Below are 21,041 nucleotides of genomic sequence, written 5' to 3' on the forward strand. Positions count from 1 at the left end.
AGAAATTAAGTGCCAGTGTGTCTGCCCTCCATATGCCAGAGGTAAAATTCCTCCTGTCCTCTCCTGCCAGAGGGGTACAGAGTGAGACAGAATGGCTGGAACCAATCTAGCAGCTGATGGATTTGTCATTTAGGAAGGGCAGAAGAATGGAAACCCTTTGTAGGAGCCTCCCTCATGGCCAAGGAGCTCAGCACAGGGAGATGCAGTTCTTGGAGCTGGCCTTGAACAGCCACTGGACACCTGGACGTGCTGCCACTGACTTAAATAACACGAAGATGAAAACTCCCAGTTCCCTGGGCCTCTGGCACAGGGTAGGATGTGCCTGGTGCTCCATGATCACTGTGTTTAGAGAGAGACAGCTCATTGCAGCTGAGCACCTAAAGCCAAATATGGCCCTCAAATCCACTAGAAAAAATATGTTGGTCCTTCGGGCAAACAGTAGACTGGAACAATGGAAATAATAAGATTAACAGGATGAACATTCAGCATTCTGTGTGAGGATCTTTTGAAATCCATTAGACAGAGGGAAAAACATTTCAGTGCATCAGCATTCACTAGGTTTCACTGTGTAATTCCATGAATTTCTGTCTCTCCTTAATTTCAGGAACACAATTCAGTAGCCTCTGGCTTCTATTTTTTTTTCTCTCATCTACTGACTAGCAGAGGCAGAAAAATAAACACACAACTAGGAGCTGTATTCACAGACAGGAAGTAACTTTAATTAAATATTGTGAAAGTTGAAAAGTTTTTACAGCTTGAATTTCTGCAAAAAAATTATAACAATCTCTACAGTAGTTAGTTTCTCTAACAATAGAACTGTACAGTGTGTGTGTCTATTCAAAAAGATTTAGATAAGAAGGTGAAAGGTTAGTAGTTTCAGAGATGACTTCATTTTAGCTGCATCCTAGTACAACTGTGAGGAAATAGGCATTACTTTATGCAATCCAGTCATTGTGAAGCTTCACCTTGTTAAATCTGAAATCTGAATGTTTCCACTTAAAGCCATATTCTGTAAACAGCTGCATCTTTTACTTTGTAAAAGACAAAGGGTGGTGCAGGGGGAGATTTTTGATAAATTCCCATTCATCAGATCACGATAAATAGCTGCAAAAGAACAGAATTATGCACATTGTCAAAGGCTCTTTGGACACTGGAGTAGAGACTACAAATGTGGCTAAAGTGGTATCAGGACTGCTAGGACTGGGTGGAGCTCTACAAGAGTAATCGACGGTGTCACTGGACAAAATATGGCTTTAAATTTGATTACATTGTCGTGCTGTTGCTTATTATGTGAATTAGAATAATCGCTTGGAATACAGAGAAGCAATAAACTGATGTCTCTCACATTTTTTTTCCAGTTTTCTCTTCTTTTATTTTCTCACCATGAAAAAAAAATCCTGTTTTTCTTTCCCTTCCCCCCAAAGATCACACTGTGACATTCTAGTGAAAACCATTGCAAAATTCATACAGGAAGCATGCACAGTTGCAGCATCGTTGTAAATGATTTCTTGCTCGACTAGAAAAAAGTTATATTGTTTTAAGGTAACAAAACAGTTCTTTTGTGCTTTTCAATTCCTTTTTTTTTTTTTTCTTAGAATGTTAGTGATGATTGACAGTTCTGGTGCACAGTACAATGTACAAGTGAAATGAATATGATTTGCATTGTTAAGGCATCCAATCTGCTGGTTTATATTTATGTGAAAGACAGAGAAATATACAAGCAGACTTAAGAAAGAAAGTATTTTCATTGAGTTCTATGAAGTTTCTCCCCATATTTAATGCACAAAAATGCGTCACTCCAAAGAGGAGAAATCCCATGCATATTAATAGAGTAAAACAGCATTAGTTTTTGTTAAGCCTCAAAAGCAAAGGATACATTTTTTTTTAAATCTACATAACTAAATGCTACAAGAATAATATGCTACTTTTTGCCATATATTGGAAAAAACTTCTTAACTTACAAATAATACAAAAATAGACAATGGCTTTTGGGTGGAAATTAAAAAAAAAATGGAAGCATGGTTTTAAACAATACTAAAAAAAACCAACCCTATAAATGAAATGTATTAAAATCACATTTAAACAGCTAATACAACGGTGAATGACCAAACAAATCAGCACTTTCACATAGCAAACATACACAATAAAATAAACTTGTAGGGGACGAAAAGCAATGTACAAATTCCAAAGATAAATACATTATTTATATGGATATTTTACAAAATCCCCCGTAAAACAAACAAACAAAAAACAGAAACAAAAAGCTTTTTTTTCTTTAATTAATTTGCAAGTATGTGCAAGCTAAAGGTAGTGAGCTCTTTTTGCAAAATATGCAGTAAAATTCTTTTTTTTCTTTTTTTTGTGATATTGAAAAACTGTCTTAAGACATTAAAATGTATAAATAGAACAACAACTTTGGCAAAAAATCACAAAAAATCTACAGTATTTATAACTACATACAAAAACACAACAGCAAAGAAAAAATATCAGGTAATGCATCTTCAGAGCTTTGCTGCCTCTTTGACTAATAATTTTTAAGAACACTTCCCAGATAATGATAGCAAAACTTTTTTTTTTTTTTTCTTTTTGTGGTAAAACAGAAGCTATGGTTTTGATTTGAAACCCCCGCCCCCAAAACTCATGTTTCACTACTCAAAAGGGAGTTCGCTGTCGTGGATAAAGCAAACTGGGAGGGTCGACTGATACAGGAAGGATGCCAGTGGGAGCCTGGGCCAGGAGAGATTTTGGGCGGGGAGGGTGCAAACCCTGCCTGAGGCTGTGCCCATCCTGCCCCAGCAGCACCAGCAGGGCAGGGGGGACAGGGGAGCCCCCCAGGGATGGCCCAGCCTGTGCCCCCCGTGCCGAACCCACAGGGCAGAGCCCAGATGAGGCTGTGCCTGGGGAAGGGGAGGGTCTGAGATGTCACCCAAAAAGAGAGGGGTCCGTGCTCACCTCCTCATTGCATCTACAGGCACTGGGTTTGCCCTTCCAGAAGAAACATTTTTGATATTTCCATCCTTAACCTTCCCCTCTGCCAGCTTTGGGCCAAGCTGGACCTTAAGGTCCCCTTCCAACCAGGTGTTCTGGGATGAATTTTTCCTGTTGTATTATTTACACAATTTTTTTTCAGCCTGATATTAAAGACAGAGGTTACTAATACCACCCCTCACCCCGCCCTCTTAATCCAAAAATATCAGCTTTCTAGGGAGTGATATCTATTTAATCAGAACATTAAAAATGTGTCATATCAGCAAGTCACCACTGGATAAGCAACATATATGAGCCGACCCTTAATTAAATGGCCATAATTCTTCTACTAAAAACTAACTGGCACTTCTATTCTGTCCCATACAGACTTGAATGTAAATGACATCACTTTATTCTTCTTTACACAGCTTTAAAAAAAATAAATCATAAATTAAAAATGTGGAGTTCCATCTCTACTGTCCCTTGTGTAATTGTATGATTTATAAAAGACAAATGGTGTTGAGTTAAATGAAGCCTTAAAAAAAAAAAAAGAAAACCACAAAAAACCAGAAAGAAATAAAAGCAAGCTCCCACCCCCAGAAAAAAAAAAAAAGTGGATTTTTTTATCAACATACAATAAATATATCTCCCAGGTATTTGGGATGGACAACTCGAATCAACACCTTGCAATTGTGGATTGTTAATTTCGGTATTTGCAAGGATGGTGATTTTTGTTTTGTTTAAAAATCTGCAGTTATTGTAAGATCCTTCTTTATTTCTTTTTTATTTTTAAAAAGGCCTGAGTAAAAAGTTCCGCTCTGGGACTTGTATCAGATTCTCTCTGAAGCAGAATTCAACCTCTTCATTAATAAAATTCTTCAAGGCAATTCTTTCACATGGGGGGAACAATCATGCCAGATATAGCTGTTGGAAGGAAGGGGGGGGGGGGGGGAGAGAGAGAAAGAGAGAGGTAAAAAGTTAATTTCCTGAATTATTAAGCAACTTTTAAATCCTCAGAGCTTTAAACATGTACTAGCAATGTAGTCAGATGTACTTTGAGTTAAATTTATATATATCACTCATAAGAGTCAACTATGTACACAATAAACATGAGAAATTTCCTTCTGACTGGAAAATGATTCAAACTGCAAGTGACTCTGCTGAAATTACCGATTTTCTTGTAGAAATGTGTCCTTCCTCAATACCAGTATCAGACCCCAACTTATTTTTCTGCTTTTAGTTTCAAAATCCCCAAATGCTGAGGAAGCTTTGACTCAACCCAGCCATTGCCACACATTCTGTTACTCTTTTAAAAGCAAAGCAGGTATTTTCACCAGGGATTAGGGAAATTAGGGAAAATTCTTTTTTATTAGGAATATACAGCTGGAGTCCCACAGGCCAGCACTGACACGGCCCGGGAGGGGTGTCCCTTCAGTGGCACTCTGGCCAGGGTCATTCCCCTGTGCCAGTCCTCCCAAAGGTCAGGGTTCAGCTCTGGGACTTATCTATGCATTTCCAGGTGCTCAGAAAAGGATCTGAACTCTCAAACCCAATTTTGAAATTGAAATACCTGCTTAACTCCTGGGTTAGCAGGCCAGCATCTTTCTTATTCCACTTGTAGCAGACATCCCCAACGACATAAAGTGAGTCACGGGTGAATGTTAATTTAGGGTGTTTTCTCTTTCGCTGGCTAAGTTGAATCATCAGCATTTCTTTATTATGCTTTTTTACCTCATTTGCTATGAAACCACCACCTCTCTTAGCAGACAGACTTTTGTGAAAAGTCAGCAGGGACAGTTTTGCCTGGATGTTGACCTCCAGCTCGATCTGCCTCTATTTACAGGGGACTCAGATCAGACATCCCAAATGTCCCAGGGACACACTGTGAGCAGGCACATCATTACAGGGGATAGTCATGGAAGTTTATGATGGAAACTGTGAAAACAACGTGTCTCTAAAATGCCAGTTGTACAGTTATTTGCCTAAAGGCAGAGAACAGATTCGCCTTCAGGTTGGTGGCACTTCCCAGGCACATGATTTAAATGCTGCCTGCCATTCCAGACATCTGGACATGTAATTTCTTAAGGAAGGACTCAACCCCGTGACTGGTGCTGATTCATTGTGCTTTAATTACAGCTGCAATTATTTGATAAGAACAGAGCCAAAGTAAAAGACTCACAGATTTGGGGTTGGAGGGGGAGAGGAGGGAAATGTTTTCTCCACAAACACCACCATATGTGCAAGAATTACAAGTCTAATCAGCAAGGGGAGAACAGCTCGAGTAAACTGCACTGATTAAATGAAACTAAACGAGGGGAGAAGGAGAGAATGCAAAACACATCCAACGTGTTTGCAACAGGCCACCCTCAAAGGTGGCACACTGCAACAGCATTTCAATTATTGGAATTTATTGTGTGGAATCACTGTACTGATTGTGTCCCCCTCACATAGGGGTTCTTCAAGGAGCCGAGAGTGAGGATAGAAAGGGATAGAAAGGTGAGTTAAGTTGCTTTTAGTCCTACAGGAAGACACTTAGGTGAGAAGCACAGAGGACACTTTAGGACAAGGTGTTTCTTTCCTTTAGAAAAAGTATCTTTTCTACAGAAAATGTCAAGATACTATTCCAACACTCAGTCTGAGAGATTCATCAGAAGCAAATCAATTTCATCAATAATTGGTCAAGAACTGTGTCTTTTGGGACACGACAGCTGTCTACCCCGGGTAGGAGCCCCAAAGAGGCAAGATATTTGCAATTCCTCCCTTCATGATTTAGACATTTCCCTGTGGTTTCAGATCAGCCACGTACCTTTTGCTGTTGGAAACAAATGGCACAGAGGCAGATCTTAACTCCTTTTTTCTAAGCATTATTGTTTTTGAAGAGCCCTGAAATTCTGAATTAAATTACAAGGCAAATGATATCTTTTCTGCCTAAAAGCTTTGATATTTCCATTCTTTCCAAGTCTTCATTTAGATCACTCCACTTTTATGCCATAAGTGCTACATCTAGTCATGCAAATTCTCCCAGCTGTAGCCTGTTATTGATCCTGAAAACAGAGATATCAGTGGGAAGCAGTGTAGGTATGAGATCACACACCTCCAAAAAGGGAGGGCAGAGAATAGAAAAGCTCCCACCAATGGCCTTTATTTCTTCTATCATATACTAATTTGTATTTGCTGCCAGCAAATTACTGAAATAATGTATTTGGGGTTTTACAAAATTGCATGGCAAAGAGAACAACAGATAAGCCTGGCTGCTGTTTTAGTGAGTTCTGCTGATATCTGAGCTACATAAGGAAAGCTTGATTGCTTTCTGATGTATCCAGAAGCCCAAGAGAGATAAGACAGCCTCCTTATACATGGTTGTTTATTTAAGCATTAAGGCACAACAGGCAGTGCATCTCTGAGTGATTATTACAAGCCTCAGGTGGTGTCAGGAGGCACAGGACCAAAGGCTGTGTGTCTAACTCACCAAGAAGTTCAGTGATGACCTAGAAACGAACCATCTCTTGGTGGCTCATTCCTATTATGAAAACTGAATTGCTAAACAAAAATTAGGGGAAAGGCTCAGATCTGTGTGGTTTCTGGGCATTGCAGATGTGGAGGTGACACAGTGAGGAGGCAATCACACAGCTCCAGTTGTGTCCAGTGCTCTCGGCTCATTCCATAATTGTTTTTCATAACTGAGAACATGGAATCTGAGAATTCTGTGTCTTGTGAAAGGAGGAAACAGAAAAAGCTTTCTCCTGTACTTGTTTTTTCTCTCCATCTACAACAACAAGATAGGACAAGGTGAAGAGAGGGGAAAAAAAATCAACGTGTTCAAAAGCTTCTTTCTTTTTTTTTTTAATTTCAGATGAGAAATATTATTAGCTGTTGCTTTTAAAACTTGAAGCATGTCAGCACTGCCAATTCTTTTAAATGTTCAAAACCAAATCTCCTAAATGCTGTGGTTCACCTGAAAATTTCATTATGTCTTATTCCTGACACAGTTTGTATTTCTAACAAAGTCCTAACTGAAGGTACCCAATGCTTATTAGTTCCCAGTAAATTTACAGTTTCTGTAGTTTTTCTCTGTATGAGTGTGTGCACCTTGAAGGATTCGTCCTCCCAGTTCACCACTGTAACATGCACTGAGGACAATGCTTTCCTTCAGGCACAATAGATCCAAGCTTTTACGAATAAATTCCTTCCATTCTGCTTGCATATAGATTTTTTTTTTTTAGCTGCTAATGGTGCTATCAGCATTTTGTCTTCAAGCCCAGTGTTCCTCTTTCCAGAGGCTGAGTGACACGTGGAGTTTGTGCAAGCATCCTGCTCTGCACACCTCCTTCTGAACCTGGCTTAAAAAAGGATGGATTTTATTCCCCACTTGATGCCCTTTGGATAATTTTCACAGGCCCATGGAAAGGAAACAAATCTCAGGTCTGGAGGAAGCACAACGCACACCATGAAATATTTCCCACCTCTGGCAGCTGGAGGCATCTGGCTGCATCTGCTTAGGGAAACCCCCGGATCTAAGCAAGCATGAAAATGCCTCTCTCAGCACAGTGATGTGCAGTGAGGGAATCACACGGGGAGGTTTAGGCACAGTGTTGTAAAACAGACTCAGCCAAACAATGAGATGGGCAGTGCTGGGCTTTGCAGCACCCTCAGTTTGACAAGCCTTTGTCTGTCACTGCCTCGCCTGCACCAACCCTTCACATGGATTTAGATACTAATGCTGGAGAACTTGTAATGAGAGGGGAAGGGATGCAGAAAAGGAGCAGCCCCTTGATACCAACAGCTCAATAGGCTTTCCAAAAGGCCCTGCGCCATTTGTGGAATTAATTGGCACAGGAGTACATTAATCAGTGGAAACTAATGTTTGCCCTGGTGTGAGTTAAAGTGGAAAACGCGGCTGTTAGTTTGTAATGCATCTCCTGTTTATGAAAGGGAGGGTTTGTGCCAAGCTCTGTAACGGTCTGTTTGCTCTCAGTAGGATTTCTGCACAAGTGTACTATGACAAAGGACAAAAAGGAAGGGAAGATTGAGTGACGTACTTCAGGAGAAGGCCAGCCCCTGGAGAGACCCTGCAGTGGAGTACTTGCTAGAGTCCACAAAAGACTGGTCTGATAAAGGACGACAACAGGGAATAAGAGAGGAAAGAAAGAAAAAGGATGGTATTAGTAAGCTGAAATATTATTTATGTTTATCAAATCAGGAGGTCTGTGCTTTAAAAGACACAGCCTCTCAATTCAGCAGTGTTAGCTGGGTTAGAGATAGGGTGGTTGCCAAACACCTGCAGGGCACAAGGTGGGCTGGGGGGTGGAGTCCAGTTACTCTCTACAGGAGAAAACTTCAGGACAGAGCCCACCAGGGATCCCCCACTGCCTTCTCTCCCCTGGGGCAGCTCGGTGTGGCTTTGTGACACCCGAGCTCAGGGCTGGGAGCAGCCGCCTCGTGTGCAGCCTGGGTTGCACCTACCTTGCAGGCTATTGCCATTGGTGCTGGTGCAGGTGGGAGGGGGCGAGGTTTGGGGTCTCACGACGGGCGCGAACGCGCTCTTCTGTTTCACTGCTGAGACCATGTTGGCTGGTGAGAAGGAGAAAATCCCAGAGGAGCTGCTACAGTTGGAGGGGAGGCTAGTGGAGGAGGCCATTGTCGGACTTGATGGCACAACTAGAGGGGAAAAAAGACCCCCCCCCCAAAAAAGGCATTTCTTAGCGCTCAATAATAACAGGCTGCAGAAACAAGAGAATTCTCATTTTTCAATGCTCTCGATTCTTTTACGGCTGAACTGAGTGCTTGAAGCAGCTTGAGGTAAAAGAAGAGACTTACTTTGCTGAACAAGTGCTCAAAATCAAATGTGTTACATGGGAAGTTCAGTCTTTAAACACAGATATCCTTAAAACCTTATTTCGCTATATAGTACAATAAATATCTTTGGTTCATATATTTACCATCAAGCTTTTAAACAATTTTTTTTTCATGAAAATAAAGCTAACTACTTTAATATTCAGAAAGAGCTGCTGGTTTCCCCTCTTACCCAACAACAACAAAAAAAAGGACCTAAAGTGACATCCCATACTTCCATTCTTTGTCCTGTTTAGAAACTGCTTAGATACACAATTGGGCTGTGAATAATTACATATTAGAGAGGAAAAATTCTGATCATCTGGGCTTTGAATTATTATTTTATTTGCATTTATGTAGATAAAAATCACCCTATTTAAGTTCTTATTTGAGAATCTGATATCATATTTGTTAACACTGAGGAAATCAATTAATGGAAATTAAATGTTCAAAGTTTCACAGTCTGACAGATACAATCTTAGTCTGAAGTCACTCTGTGTCTGGAAGTACTTGCTAAGGGAGAGCAATCAAAGCACCTAAATTGAATTGCTACTATACAGCAATTAGTTTATTGATTTAATTAAGAATGCCACCTTTTAATTTTCAGGTCATGATTGAAGCATTTTCTGATTCAATGGATTAGACATTAGCAGAATGACAGATCAACCAAGAAAACCTCCCAAATATAAATAGAATAGAGAACCAGGGCTAGGAAGTGAAGTGCTATTCTAAAGAGGATGTCGTTCATAAATATGAAATAATACACTGCCACAGTATTTTAAATGCATTACTGGCATCTGCTTCCAAAAGGAGATGTCTCATCAATCATGTTATATTATGAATTCAGAGTGTGCAGATTCTGTGACAGTAAATCCAACTTAATAAGTAAGGTACTTTGTAACATTACATGTTATACTATTATTAGAGTACAAAAATAATCACTGGTTAGCAATTCCCAGGTTATAAGTACTAGTTATGTAGGTAAATAATTTGTTCTAAATTTGCAGCAGAGAAGAAGCCTTGAAGTTAATTATTTTATTCAGAGTTCCTATCCCCTCTTCGATTCTGATGCAATTCAAAATAATTCATTGCTGCCGTTACACCATTAACTTCAGATTTTCTGGGTAAACCTTGGTACCTTCAGCAGTCAGTTTGTCCTGTCCATGCTACAGTCCCAGCCTATAAATCTATTTATATGTCCAGACCTTCCATCCTGATTCTGCTGTCAGCTTCCTACAGATGTCAGTGGAATCCTTTATGCCTCATGAGCAATGTCAGAGGAATTGTGCAGGTCCTGCTCATTTAATTTTCTCATGTGACCAGGGACCTCTGAGCTGAGTGAGCAGCTGCAGAAGAGGTTCACAGGCCTTTACCAATAAAAATGTATTTATATTTGAACACCTTACTAAACCTTTAATATCAAAATTCAGAAAGTTAGTCCTGCACATAAATATTTCCATGACTGGGACTGTAGACCACAAGCTCCTTACACCATGGGATGTATGATTCGTATGACTCACATTTTTTGTGGCATTCACTGTACTGACACTGAAATACAAAATCTAAGAGCCTTTGTCACATTTTACTGACTCAGTGCAGTCAAAGTAATACTACTTAAAAAGCAAGTGGAATATAAACAATCAAGCTTAGGCCCAGTAGTAATTTGTAATCTTTAAAAAGGTTATGAACATATCATCTGCTCAGAAGTGGAGGACAGTATTTCTTATTAGAGTATAAGGTACATTTTGAAACCATCAGACTAAATCATGAGACATTATTCTTTATAATCTCTTTTAAGACTGCCAAATGAAAAAGAAATTAATAATAATAATTAATAAGAGTCTTCAAAGCACATCAAAGGTTAGTGCCTTGAGAGCAGAGAAAACACCAACTTCTATTTCAAGTGCTCAAAGTAGAAAATAAATATTGAGCATCAGAGAAAATCTACAGCCTCCTTCTAATAAAAATGTGCAAAATAGAGAAAAGACATAAAATACTCACTGGCATAGGGAGAATTGGCAGCAGATCCATTCAGGAAGGTTGGAGAACCGCCTAAATTTGACATTCCAGCATTCCCATAGCCATTCATGCTTGTTGTGACAGAGTTGTAGTTTGTCTGCTGCGGGGTGGTGCTTGGCACGTAGCCATGAGGTGACACACTGCTGGAGTTGCGAGTAAAACCTTGTGTGGGGAGGGAACATGGCAGAAATTGGAATTAGCCCCACAACAGCTTCCTACACAAATAAAGGGGGAGCTCAGTGACTCCTGGCACCACCAGGGATCCAAACTGGGATCCCTCCCTGCCCAGGTCGCTGCTGGAAGAGGGAAGCTGGAGCCTCCGGAGCTCCCCAGGCAACCCATGGATGCCCTGCAGCAAAGATCAGCACGGGGTGTTAGAGGAACACTCACTCTGAAAGGGCTGCTTGTAGGAAATGGAATAAACATGACCTACATTTTCAGAGTGAGCAGTCCAGACCCACTCAAGGTGTGTTAAAAGCACGGGATTGTTGTTAACTCTTTTCTGATGTCACTGTCATTTAACACACCTCAAGATGCTCACTGCACACTTGAGGAAATGTAGTGTATTTCTCCAGCTTGTGGGATATCCTTTGTCTTTTTTCCTTGGTCTCATCATTATGTTGGTGGGAAATGAGCATCAAATTTGACAGCAAGTTAAAATTTGAATCTCTACCTAGTTCTGGAAATGACGTTTTAGGAAACTCATATTCCCAATATTCAAAAGGAAAGATTTCTTTCTAGAAGCACAGAAATACAAAATATGCATCTTCACTCCTAGAAGAAAAATCGCCAATTTTTCTTCCCAACACACGGCATAAAATATTTCAATCTAAAAATAATTTTGTATTTTTTTAGTGTAATGCAAAAATATTTTTTTCCTGCTCTTTTAGAAACAGCTTCATTGTAGCACTTTCTCATTCAAATGTATTTTTTAAGTTGGATACTATACAGAGCTGAGCAAAGGAGAGGGCAAAATGCAAATGCTTTTACAAAAATATTCTTCACCTATTTTTTTTTTAACTGGGAATTAAACCAGTGCTGATTTTATACAAAGTGAAAAACACTTCATTTTAAAAATTGGACAAGCTCTGGAAATGTCTTTTGAAATATTTGTATTCTTTGCTAGTTGTAAAATTAATGAAAGCCTCAAACTCTGAAAAAAGCACAGTTCCAGTACTCTGTCTCGTGCGAAACAAACCCAAATTAAATAGATAAACATTCAAGGGATAACTTCATGTTATAAAGAAGTGATACACAAGGCCCAGACTGAGAAATCACCCATGCTCAGGAAAATATATAAGCAAGTACTTAACATTAAGTACATTCTGAAGCCAATGAAAATTAGTGGGATTTAAAGACAAATACAAGTGTTATTCTGGGCAGAACAAAAAGCTATTTAGACACACGCAGAAGTGCTTTTCCCGAGTTAGGGCATCCCCATCCTGTGACATTCCAAGGGTCTGGGATGGGCTGCCCAGCCCTGCTCCCAGTCCTGAGCCACCCCTCTGCCACTGCCCTGCACGTCCCCCTGACTTCCATCAGAAAAGATCCAGACACAGAGGAAGATGAGGCTTCTCCTGACCCTGGTTGGTGGCTTGGGAGGCTTCTGAGACGTTGACAGCGAGCTGGCCACTGAAGGAGTTCACTCCCATCATCCCGGCGTGGACGGAGGTGTTGGCGAGGGCGGGGAGCTGGTTGTGGTTGCGGGGGACGCTGTAGAGCGCTTCGGCGATGTCTGCAGCTCTCTTCAGGATTATTTCCTACAGGATAAGGGAGTAAAAAACACAGGAGAGTTACCAAAGAGACTCTGACAAACCCCTTCTTACAGACTCAAACGAAGCAGCTCCCTGTCCAAAGGCTAAAAGGAGATGCTTTTCTTTCTAAACCAGCTGGCTGACAGAGAGCTCATGCTTATAGGATCTTCCTGATAAATCCTGACATCTGTGGTGAGAGAGTTGGAAGTGTCAGTCCCAGTGGCCACATTTTGTATAAAAAGACCAACTGGCAGGATGGGGCTGGAGCCTGGACTTGCTCCACCTTAGAGCTCACTTTAGGGGAAGAGGGAAAAGTCACTGGTGGCAAGACATAATGTACAACATTGCTCATATTATATAGGATCTGATGATGCCTCCATGGTGTTTTTACAAACACTAAATTCACACCCTTTAGAAAAGAAAACAAGCAAATAAAACCCCACTTCATATATGGCATCACCCTCTACATATATTCGTGTCTCCCATTGTAGCATGATATCCCTTTAGCCCCTGATCTATCTATACATCTAAGAAATAGCCATGCTATAGAATTGCTGAAGTAGAGTGCATTTACCTGGTTATTATGTGGCATACCATAGAGTGCTTCTACTAAATCAGCAGCCCTCTTAAGTATTACTTCCTGTCAATACAAAAACAGACACATTCTGCTGAGTTCAATAAACTCCTTGTTGGGAAAACAAATATTAGAATCTTTTATTCTCTTTTATTAGGTGCACTGTGCTTTGTAGTGGGTTTTTTTTTTCTTTTTTTTTACTCCCACCAGGTAAACCTGAATTGTAACAACTCTCAGCAACCACTGAATGGTGTTAAATCACTGGTTCATCCTATTCACACACACGCTTAATCAAGTCAAAAGGTGAGAATCATTGGTGCTGCAAAATAAAATACATCACTCAATTGTCTCTACCATCTGCACTATAAACCACTCATGGGTTTATTGCAGAATACAATCCTGAGGTCATTTACTAGATTACTGCAATCAATGTCATTCAGAGAATGTTATGAATCCCTTCAATGTGTTTATTTTATTCTTAATTGCATGCTGCAGGAATTGTGACCTTACCCAGCAGGCCACACTCAGAAAATACCCAATCAGTCCTGTGCTACTGTAATGTAACCCTTTGGCTTCTCCAGTTTGTGTCCTGGTACGAGGGATCAGGGCAGGATCCACGGAATTATGCCCAAGAGGAAAACACAAGCAGTGTGTGAGAGAACAGCCCAGGACCATGCAGTCTTTCCTGGAAAAAATTCCCTGCATGGACAGCAGACTTTAAAACAGTCTGAGATTCAGTTCTCCATTTTGGGCATTTTTTTTCCCCTCCATTTTCTTATTTGTTCCTTTTCATTTAATATTTCTTAGGGTATTTTCTACTGGTATTCAAGTAACAATAGCATTTGCTGTGTTCTTTCATTTTACAGCATCCTGATGATAATCCTGATAGAAAATATAAAAATGCATTGCAGAATTAACCCAGAAGATTTTTTTTTCCTTATTATTTCATGGCATCTTTCAAAGCAGATTCCCAAATGCCCGATCAAAACCAGTTCAGAACATCCTTTGAGTAAAACAATGTATTTTTGTAGTTCCCAGCCCTTAAGTACTGCTCTAACATTCTAACATGACACTATTCACCATGGCATACTTCTGCAAGTAGCTTACAAAAATAGTACCAGTTCTAAGCATTTTACAGTTTTCTACAAAGTTAAACTTTTAAACTTAAAATATTTTACACAATAGCCATATTTTATACCAAAAAGAAACAGTAATGCTCAATTTTCATATACTGTAGACTCTGATCAGAAAATAGAGATATAATTGCGTTCATTTTGCTGTCACCATAACCTCTTCAAAAATCCTTGAACAACTCTTCAAATGACAAGCTTTTAGATGCATATTAGCATTTTTTTCAATTTTAAATTCTCTATAATATAAGATAAAATAGTTGTCATACTGCAGTAACTACTTATGACATATATAATGTCCTAAATTCAAAAATGAGATGGAGGATTTTTGTTCTCCCAGTAAACATTTAGGCTTGCCTTCTGCTGCACACACCCCTGTCTCAGAACACACATTTAAATTATTTTCCACATATGAAGTGAGATATAATACATAATTGATGGATTTTTAAATCACTACATTCGAAACAGATTCTGAGGAGTTAAGTTGCTACAGCCTTTTTCTGTTGGTGGGTTTTGTTTGTTTTGTTTGTTGGCTTGATTTTTGAGATTGGGGTTGGTTTTCTGCTGCAATTGTTGGTTTGGGGTGGTTTTGTTTTGGTTTTTTTTTTTTTGACCACACCAGTGAGCAGTATAATCACGGACAGACAAACACAAACAGCATCCAGGTACAAACAATCCCCGTTCATCACAACACTGAGGTGCCCTTTTTGCCTCATACTGAAGATAAAAACTAGAGAAGAACAGAGACATTACTGAAAAAACGTTCTCTTTTTCAGTCCATGATTTCAGATGGAAAATTACTGCACAGGTGTTTGACTTTGCAAACCAGGATTTATTTCACTTCAGTAGAAATTGTTTGCAGTATATATTTCACTGATGGAAAATTAGAATGTGATACAGAGCCCGCAAACTGCTTTGGTATATTGTTAACCTAAGCTGTCATTATGCCAAATTACTAAAAAAAAGAAAGTTTAAACAGTCATTTCTTCTCTACCTGACTAATCATAGTTATTTATATAATGCTGAGCTAAAAACCTTAGAGTGCATCTAAAAAGAGATTGAAAACCATGTTAAAAAATGAGGTAATTACATAGAATCTTACAGCTGCTCTCCCTCATATCAAATATATTTCAGTTCTTAAACACTGGAAGTTCTTTGATGCCATATCACATTGCATGTAAATAAAACTAATTGTCATGATGGTTTATTGAAACATTCTTGACAAGTAGCATTCAATTTTCTTAGCTAGTCAATGGTTCTATTTTTTTCTTCCAACATTTTCAGAGTCTGTAAATTTGAGTTTCACACTTTCTCTAACAATATTTTCACACAAGAAAAGCATTTCTTGTTTATGACATTTTCAGATCACACAAAGTAGATGCTACAGAAAAACCCTCCTGTGTCAAATAGTGGTATCTTCTATTCCAGTGCTGACGGTACTTCTTACAGACACAAACCAGCTTTAAAAACACACAATAAAATGCTGCTAAAGACAGGCTCAGGATACTAACTTCCTGTTTCCTGAATGCATCTTAAACCTTTTGCAGCTCTGCCTAAATTACAATGGAAGCTGCTCCACATACAAAGGAGCCCCTGAAGTCCTCTATGAGTTAGAGCAGCAGACCTTGCAAGGTGCTTGGATTGCGGTGACCAGAAAATTGTTCTCACCTCCATGTCATTACGCTCACAGTGAAGCAGCCCCCGAGCATGTTTGTGTTCGGGATCTAATATATTGCCTTTCAATCAGAGCTGAGAGCCACTGAACACATAGACAGAACATGACGAGCAGGTCAGGAAAGCAATAAAGATTTTACAGAGCTGTCCAAGGTGCTAAATTTACTCAATAATGGGTTTGGCACCATAGTGTTAACCTCTCATTTACTACCAGTTTGAGGGACTAAATTGAAGTAGCTGACTTCATTTACCTTGAAATGTATATTTTATGACATTATGTAAGTAGATTGAAAGGGCACTGCAGTTTTAACAATTTAAAGGCTAGAGCATGTTTAAGATGAAGCTTGAATGTTGTCCGTATATTGCACTTAAACTATATTGTATATTAAAATGCATTGATTAAATTTGTAAATGGTATTATAAAGAAGGACAGCTAGTATAAGAGATCCATGTCTTTTAAAATCCAATTGCTACTGCACGTTACCACTGCAGTGGTAACAGATAAACAGACAGAGGGGTGGACAGAGCAGCAGACAGACAGAGCAAAAAGTGAGTAAAACTCACATTTTATAAAAAGAAATCTCTGCATAAGCTCAAAGTCTGTTATTCCAGATATTCTTTTGTTCACAGAAATTATTCTTTGCCTTCATCTTTGAAGCCTACATTTTCATAGCAGTAAGTGGGCATCATGTAGGGTCCTTCCAATTGAATATGCAAGTGGAAATATTTCCTGAGAGAGACAGAGTTTGACTAAAGCTAATACCTAATTTATGGGGGCATTTGTCAAGGAAGATCCACTATTCTATTAATGCTAAAAGTCTGACAGCTTTTGGTTTGGAATAAATGACTTAGCAGCATTTAGCTAGATCTAAGTGAGGGTCTTCTTTTTTTTGCGTTTTGTTTCAAATGAGAATAACTTTATTTCTCTAAAAATCACAAATGAGCAAATATTGAGAAAAGGAAAGATTGCTTTAGTAATTAAATACGATACATCAGAACTCTGCACTCCATGAAGCTGCACGCTAAAAATCCGTGGTCCATTTTTACTGCAAACTGAAGCTGATTTTCTACTGATGGATTTTTACTTTTTTCATTATTGAAACAGGCTCACAACTGACTATTTAGATCAAATTTTCCTCCTGAAGATAATAAAGGGTGTCTACACACCTAAAAGAGGTGATGAGTAGTAAAGTCTACTTCAACTTTGCATATCCCAAAATTACTGTAGAAAAAAATATTATAAATCATAGTGGAATAACTGCACTTTTGAAGCACAAAGACTGAAATTCAAACTGAGTCCACTTCTGACTGAAAGTACCATGAACACTACAGCACCTCTTCATGTTTTGTTGGAGGCTTGTATTTCCTTCAGAAGGATTTCATTAAGAACATGAAACTTGCATTTCAAGTTTTATCATGATGAAAACACTTTGTGTCAAGATTTATCATGACAAACACATTTTTGTTAGTTTTAAAAGAGACGGGGTATTTCTTCTTGTAACATCTGCTTACTTTTTATTGAGAAACTCACGAAAAAAAAATCCAGTCTGTGTCCCAAAAGGGCTGTGAGTCTGGTGAGACAAAGGGTATCTAGAGTTACACTGAGTTGTTCAGCTTAAGTAACCAAATTAGATAATGTTCAAGGTACTCGTTAAACCGAAATGAATTTTGTCAAGAAGAAGCTGACCACAATATATAACACTCATCAGCCACATATTGTATTATTGAGACCACCAAAGGATTTATGAACTCGTGGAGGGCGTGTGGGGGAAGCTGTTCCAGCATCCTCTGAGGCATTTATCTTATGTGTTGTCTGGATATCATATCACCTTCTAATGCTCTTTAGCATTGTAATACAAGAGAGAGCTCATTCATCTTCTGAGAGGGTACTTAGGGATGATGATGTCATTCATACTTCCTTGACTCTTATGTCTGACCTCCTGCCTCTGCCTTCTAACTTCCTACTCTCATGGCTACTTGCAAGACAAAAAAACCCTCTGCAGACTCAAAATGCTCAGCATCAGACTCGAGTTCAGTTCTTCACCTTGGAAAGGTCACATTCTGAAATTTCTAGTCAAAATCACAGTAATTTGTGCTCAGACTTTCCATTTGGTTTCCAGTTGGTGAAACAATAAATGTGATAGCGAAGGACATGGGTTAGAAGTAAGTTTTAAACTTACACTTGAAATTTGTGTATGCATTATATTTTAAAAGATAAAATTGTGAACATCTCTTTCAAATGTAAAGGCAAAACCAAGAAAGACATTTACAAGAATGCCAAAGATCTAAAATGCCAGACATTGTGCTTGGTACACAAGAGCTTCAGCCTGTCCAGAACCTCCCATCTCTCCACATCAACAGTGAGAACTGCATTATTGTATCATTTTCAGCAATTATAGCTTTATAAAGACTCATAAAAGCCATTCAAAATGTAAAGATCCTCCATTTACTGTAAGACTGAGGGAACTGTGCCAGCCTAATGGGAAGTATAAAATAACAGGGCCATTTTTCTAAAAAGATATTTGTACTAACACCAAGCTGAAAACTTTTCCAACAAACAAACAACTGAATGGTTTCCATATATTATGACTGAATCATACCAGAGACGTGAACACCATAAAGACAAGAAGGCAAATTGGGAGAGAAAAACAGCATATATCACTTGAGGGGCAAAAAAACCCTTCAGTTTACCACTGCCTACAGGATGGAAGTGCACTGAATTCCTGCCAGTGAATTTCAATGCCAACTTCCCAGAAAACAAGTCTACAGTGGGAGCTAGAACCTTGATCTTTCCAAGCCACTGTAGTCTCATCAGCCTCCACCCAAACTGAAAATCACAGCCTACATGTACAGCACTAAAAACAGTCATGCATAACCTTACCACCTGCTCCACAATGAGCCAACCTTATAAATAAAATATAGGAAGCCTCTATGAGGCAGCAGAAAGAACAAACACTGAAGTGCAAATGGGAGCAGGCATTTAGCCACAAACATTGAGAATCGATGATTAAAACTCCTCTTAACCACAAAGGTGAGAAATGCATACAGGGGAAACACACCCTGTCCAAACATTCTTCTTTACAAATACTGCTGACAAAAGATACAACAAAATTATGATGATCACCTGCAAGTCTGTCCTTGCAAGTCTCCCATGTTAAACTTATTATCTTCCTGGCAATGTGGTGTAGTTAAACACTAAAAAAAAAATCAGTCTCCTTTTTTAATCCACACCACTCATGCTGGTGGTCCCATTTCCATAAATGATGGGCACATAACAACAACAGAATTAGTAGCTAACACAGATGTGTTCTTCATCTAGATAGGGTGGCATGGAATAAACCATCATTAATATTGCTGGTTTGGAATAACTCTTTGAATAAACTGTCATTTGAGAGCCTGGATGTTCCCACCATATTACCATCAACTGAAGCATCTGGCAAGTCATTTGGAGGGTTTTTTTGCTAAAAGCTCTGGACTTGTCTGCGAATGTTGGGTCTCTAAATAAAGGCAGAAGAGTGGGTATAGGAGAGCAGATATGCAGTTAAAATCATTCTTCTGGGACTTAAATCATGTCCTTTAGGGATTTAGGGACAACAGTGATGTCATGACTGATATCCAAGTCCCTCTGTTAGCTGGAGAACTTTGCTTCTCCTAAGTAAGTCCATGGCATGTCTTGCCCCGACCCCTCAGTTTACCAGGAAAAGGCATTTACAGCCACATGCAGGAATCCTCCAGAGCTGTCACATTTTACCTCATGGGGCCAATCTACCTTTCATGCAGCCAGTGCAGGGCTGGTGGATATTACTGCATTGTACCCTTGTATCTGTGCACAACCTGCAGCGTATCAGCTGAGAGCTGGCAGGAGTCAGTCGTGTTTGGGTCTCAACAACACTGTGGCTGTTCTCTGGCCTCCACTACTGCATTTCCCACAGACTGTCCTTCAGGCTCACACTGCGAGGGTCTGATGACAGACCCCCTCAGCCTGAAACAGCTACATCAGGAGAGGAAACACCTTTTACAGCGGTACAAAAACCTGAAGGATTTGTAGCATGGAAAGACCAGTTCCCCTGCATACACTTCTTTTATGCCATCCCATCATTCATGCTATGGTCAGTTTGTCATATCCAGTGAATCACCAGAAGACAATCTAATTAGATGCAAACTGGAGCACAAATGGGTAAGTCCACATAATTCAGTGAGTAACAAAAAATCCTTTGCCAATTTCCTTTATGGAAATCCCTCCATCCCACCAGGTTACAGTGACTCACACTATTCTCCTCTATCTAGGCTGCAAAAGGATTATTCCTGATTTATCTATATCAGCAAACAAATGACAGCATTAGACTCTTTTCTTTTATCGGACCTCAAAAGTTTGTCACAATGACCTAAACGCAATTTTTCCTTCTAAATTTTCCTTATGCGCCTTTACTACCATCCGCCCCAGGGCAATTTTGGATAGGAGCTTTGGGCATTTATTTTTTGAACATTTACTCCAAACTATTTGTATGAGCATCTACAGTACTTTAAAGCAGATGTTTATTATAGAGATTAAGGAGTTTTGAGGTTTGGGGGCTTTTTTTTCAGTTTTGTATATGTAAGATTTTCTGATACTTCTTCCTCTTGCTGGTATTAACATTCCTATTTCTTGGGAGAAAGAAAAGGGGGAAAAAAAAGAGTTCTTGTTCAAAATCTTCTCCTGATTAATTTATACCCATATCTTTTGGGGAAATTGTCAACATTCCCTTGAGGAAGAAGAAGAGGGTTTTGAAATATTTGAAGGGTCTGGACTTAGGAAAACTTTCAAAGAATTTGGAAAATTGAACAGAGGCACTAATTCTGACACTGTAATTCAAAGATACTGCAGAGGCTGTTTTGGAACATTTATTCTATGGATCATATTATTGAATCCATTAGAAAAATTTCCTGGAATAATTGGGAATTAAAAAAGATTACCTGTGGCTTGTGATTTTGTGTATGACATAATGCAGATACCAAATTATGTATTTGTAAGAGTGAAAAACTTTCCTTGGCAAATGGACACACTGATATCTATTTTCTATGATTTGTGTACACAAAGATTTTCCAAACTCA

At 39.2% G+C, this 21,041-nt stretch overlaps 1 protein-coding gene across 8 annotated transcripts in view; it reads right to left on the minus strand.

Moving 5' to 3' along the window:
- Positions 1-706: 706 nt before the first annotated feature.
- EBF1 (EBF transcription factor 1) overlaps positions 707-21,041 on the minus strand; it is a 266,875-nt gene continuing 246,540 nt past the window's right edge. For 4 of the 8 annotated variants that reach the window (XM_066197371.1, XM_066197370.1, XM_066197369.1 and 1 more), the window contains exons 12-16: positions 13,147-13,212; positions 12,401-12,578; positions 10,801-10,980; positions 8,431-8,625; positions 707-3,891 (exon numbers count right to left, since the gene is read on the minus strand). In XM_066197371.1, coding sequence (XP_066053468.1) covers positions 3,860-3,891; positions 8,431-8,625; positions 10,801-10,980; positions 12,401-12,578; positions 13,147-13,212 — 651 coding nt within the window. In that variant the 3' untranslated portion in view covers positions 707-3,859. Of the gene's footprint in view, positions 3,892-8,007; positions 8,076-8,430; positions 8,626-10,800; positions 10,981-12,400; positions 12,579-13,146; positions 13,213-21,041 lie in introns of those variants that run through there. The other 4 variants (XM_066197366.1, XM_066197365.1, XM_066197364.1 and 1 more) reach the window with 1 other exon arrangement.

This window comes from Chamaea fasciata, unplaced genomic scaffold (genome assembly GCF_029207755.1).
Source record: "Chamaea fasciata isolate MVZ Bird 193981 ecotype frontalis unplaced genomic scaffold, bChaFas1.0.hap1 SCAF_15, whole genome shotgun sequence".
NCBI classification, from domain to species: domain Eukaryota; kingdom Metazoa; phylum Chordata; class Aves; order Passeriformes; family Sylviidae; genus Chamaea; species Chamaea fasciata.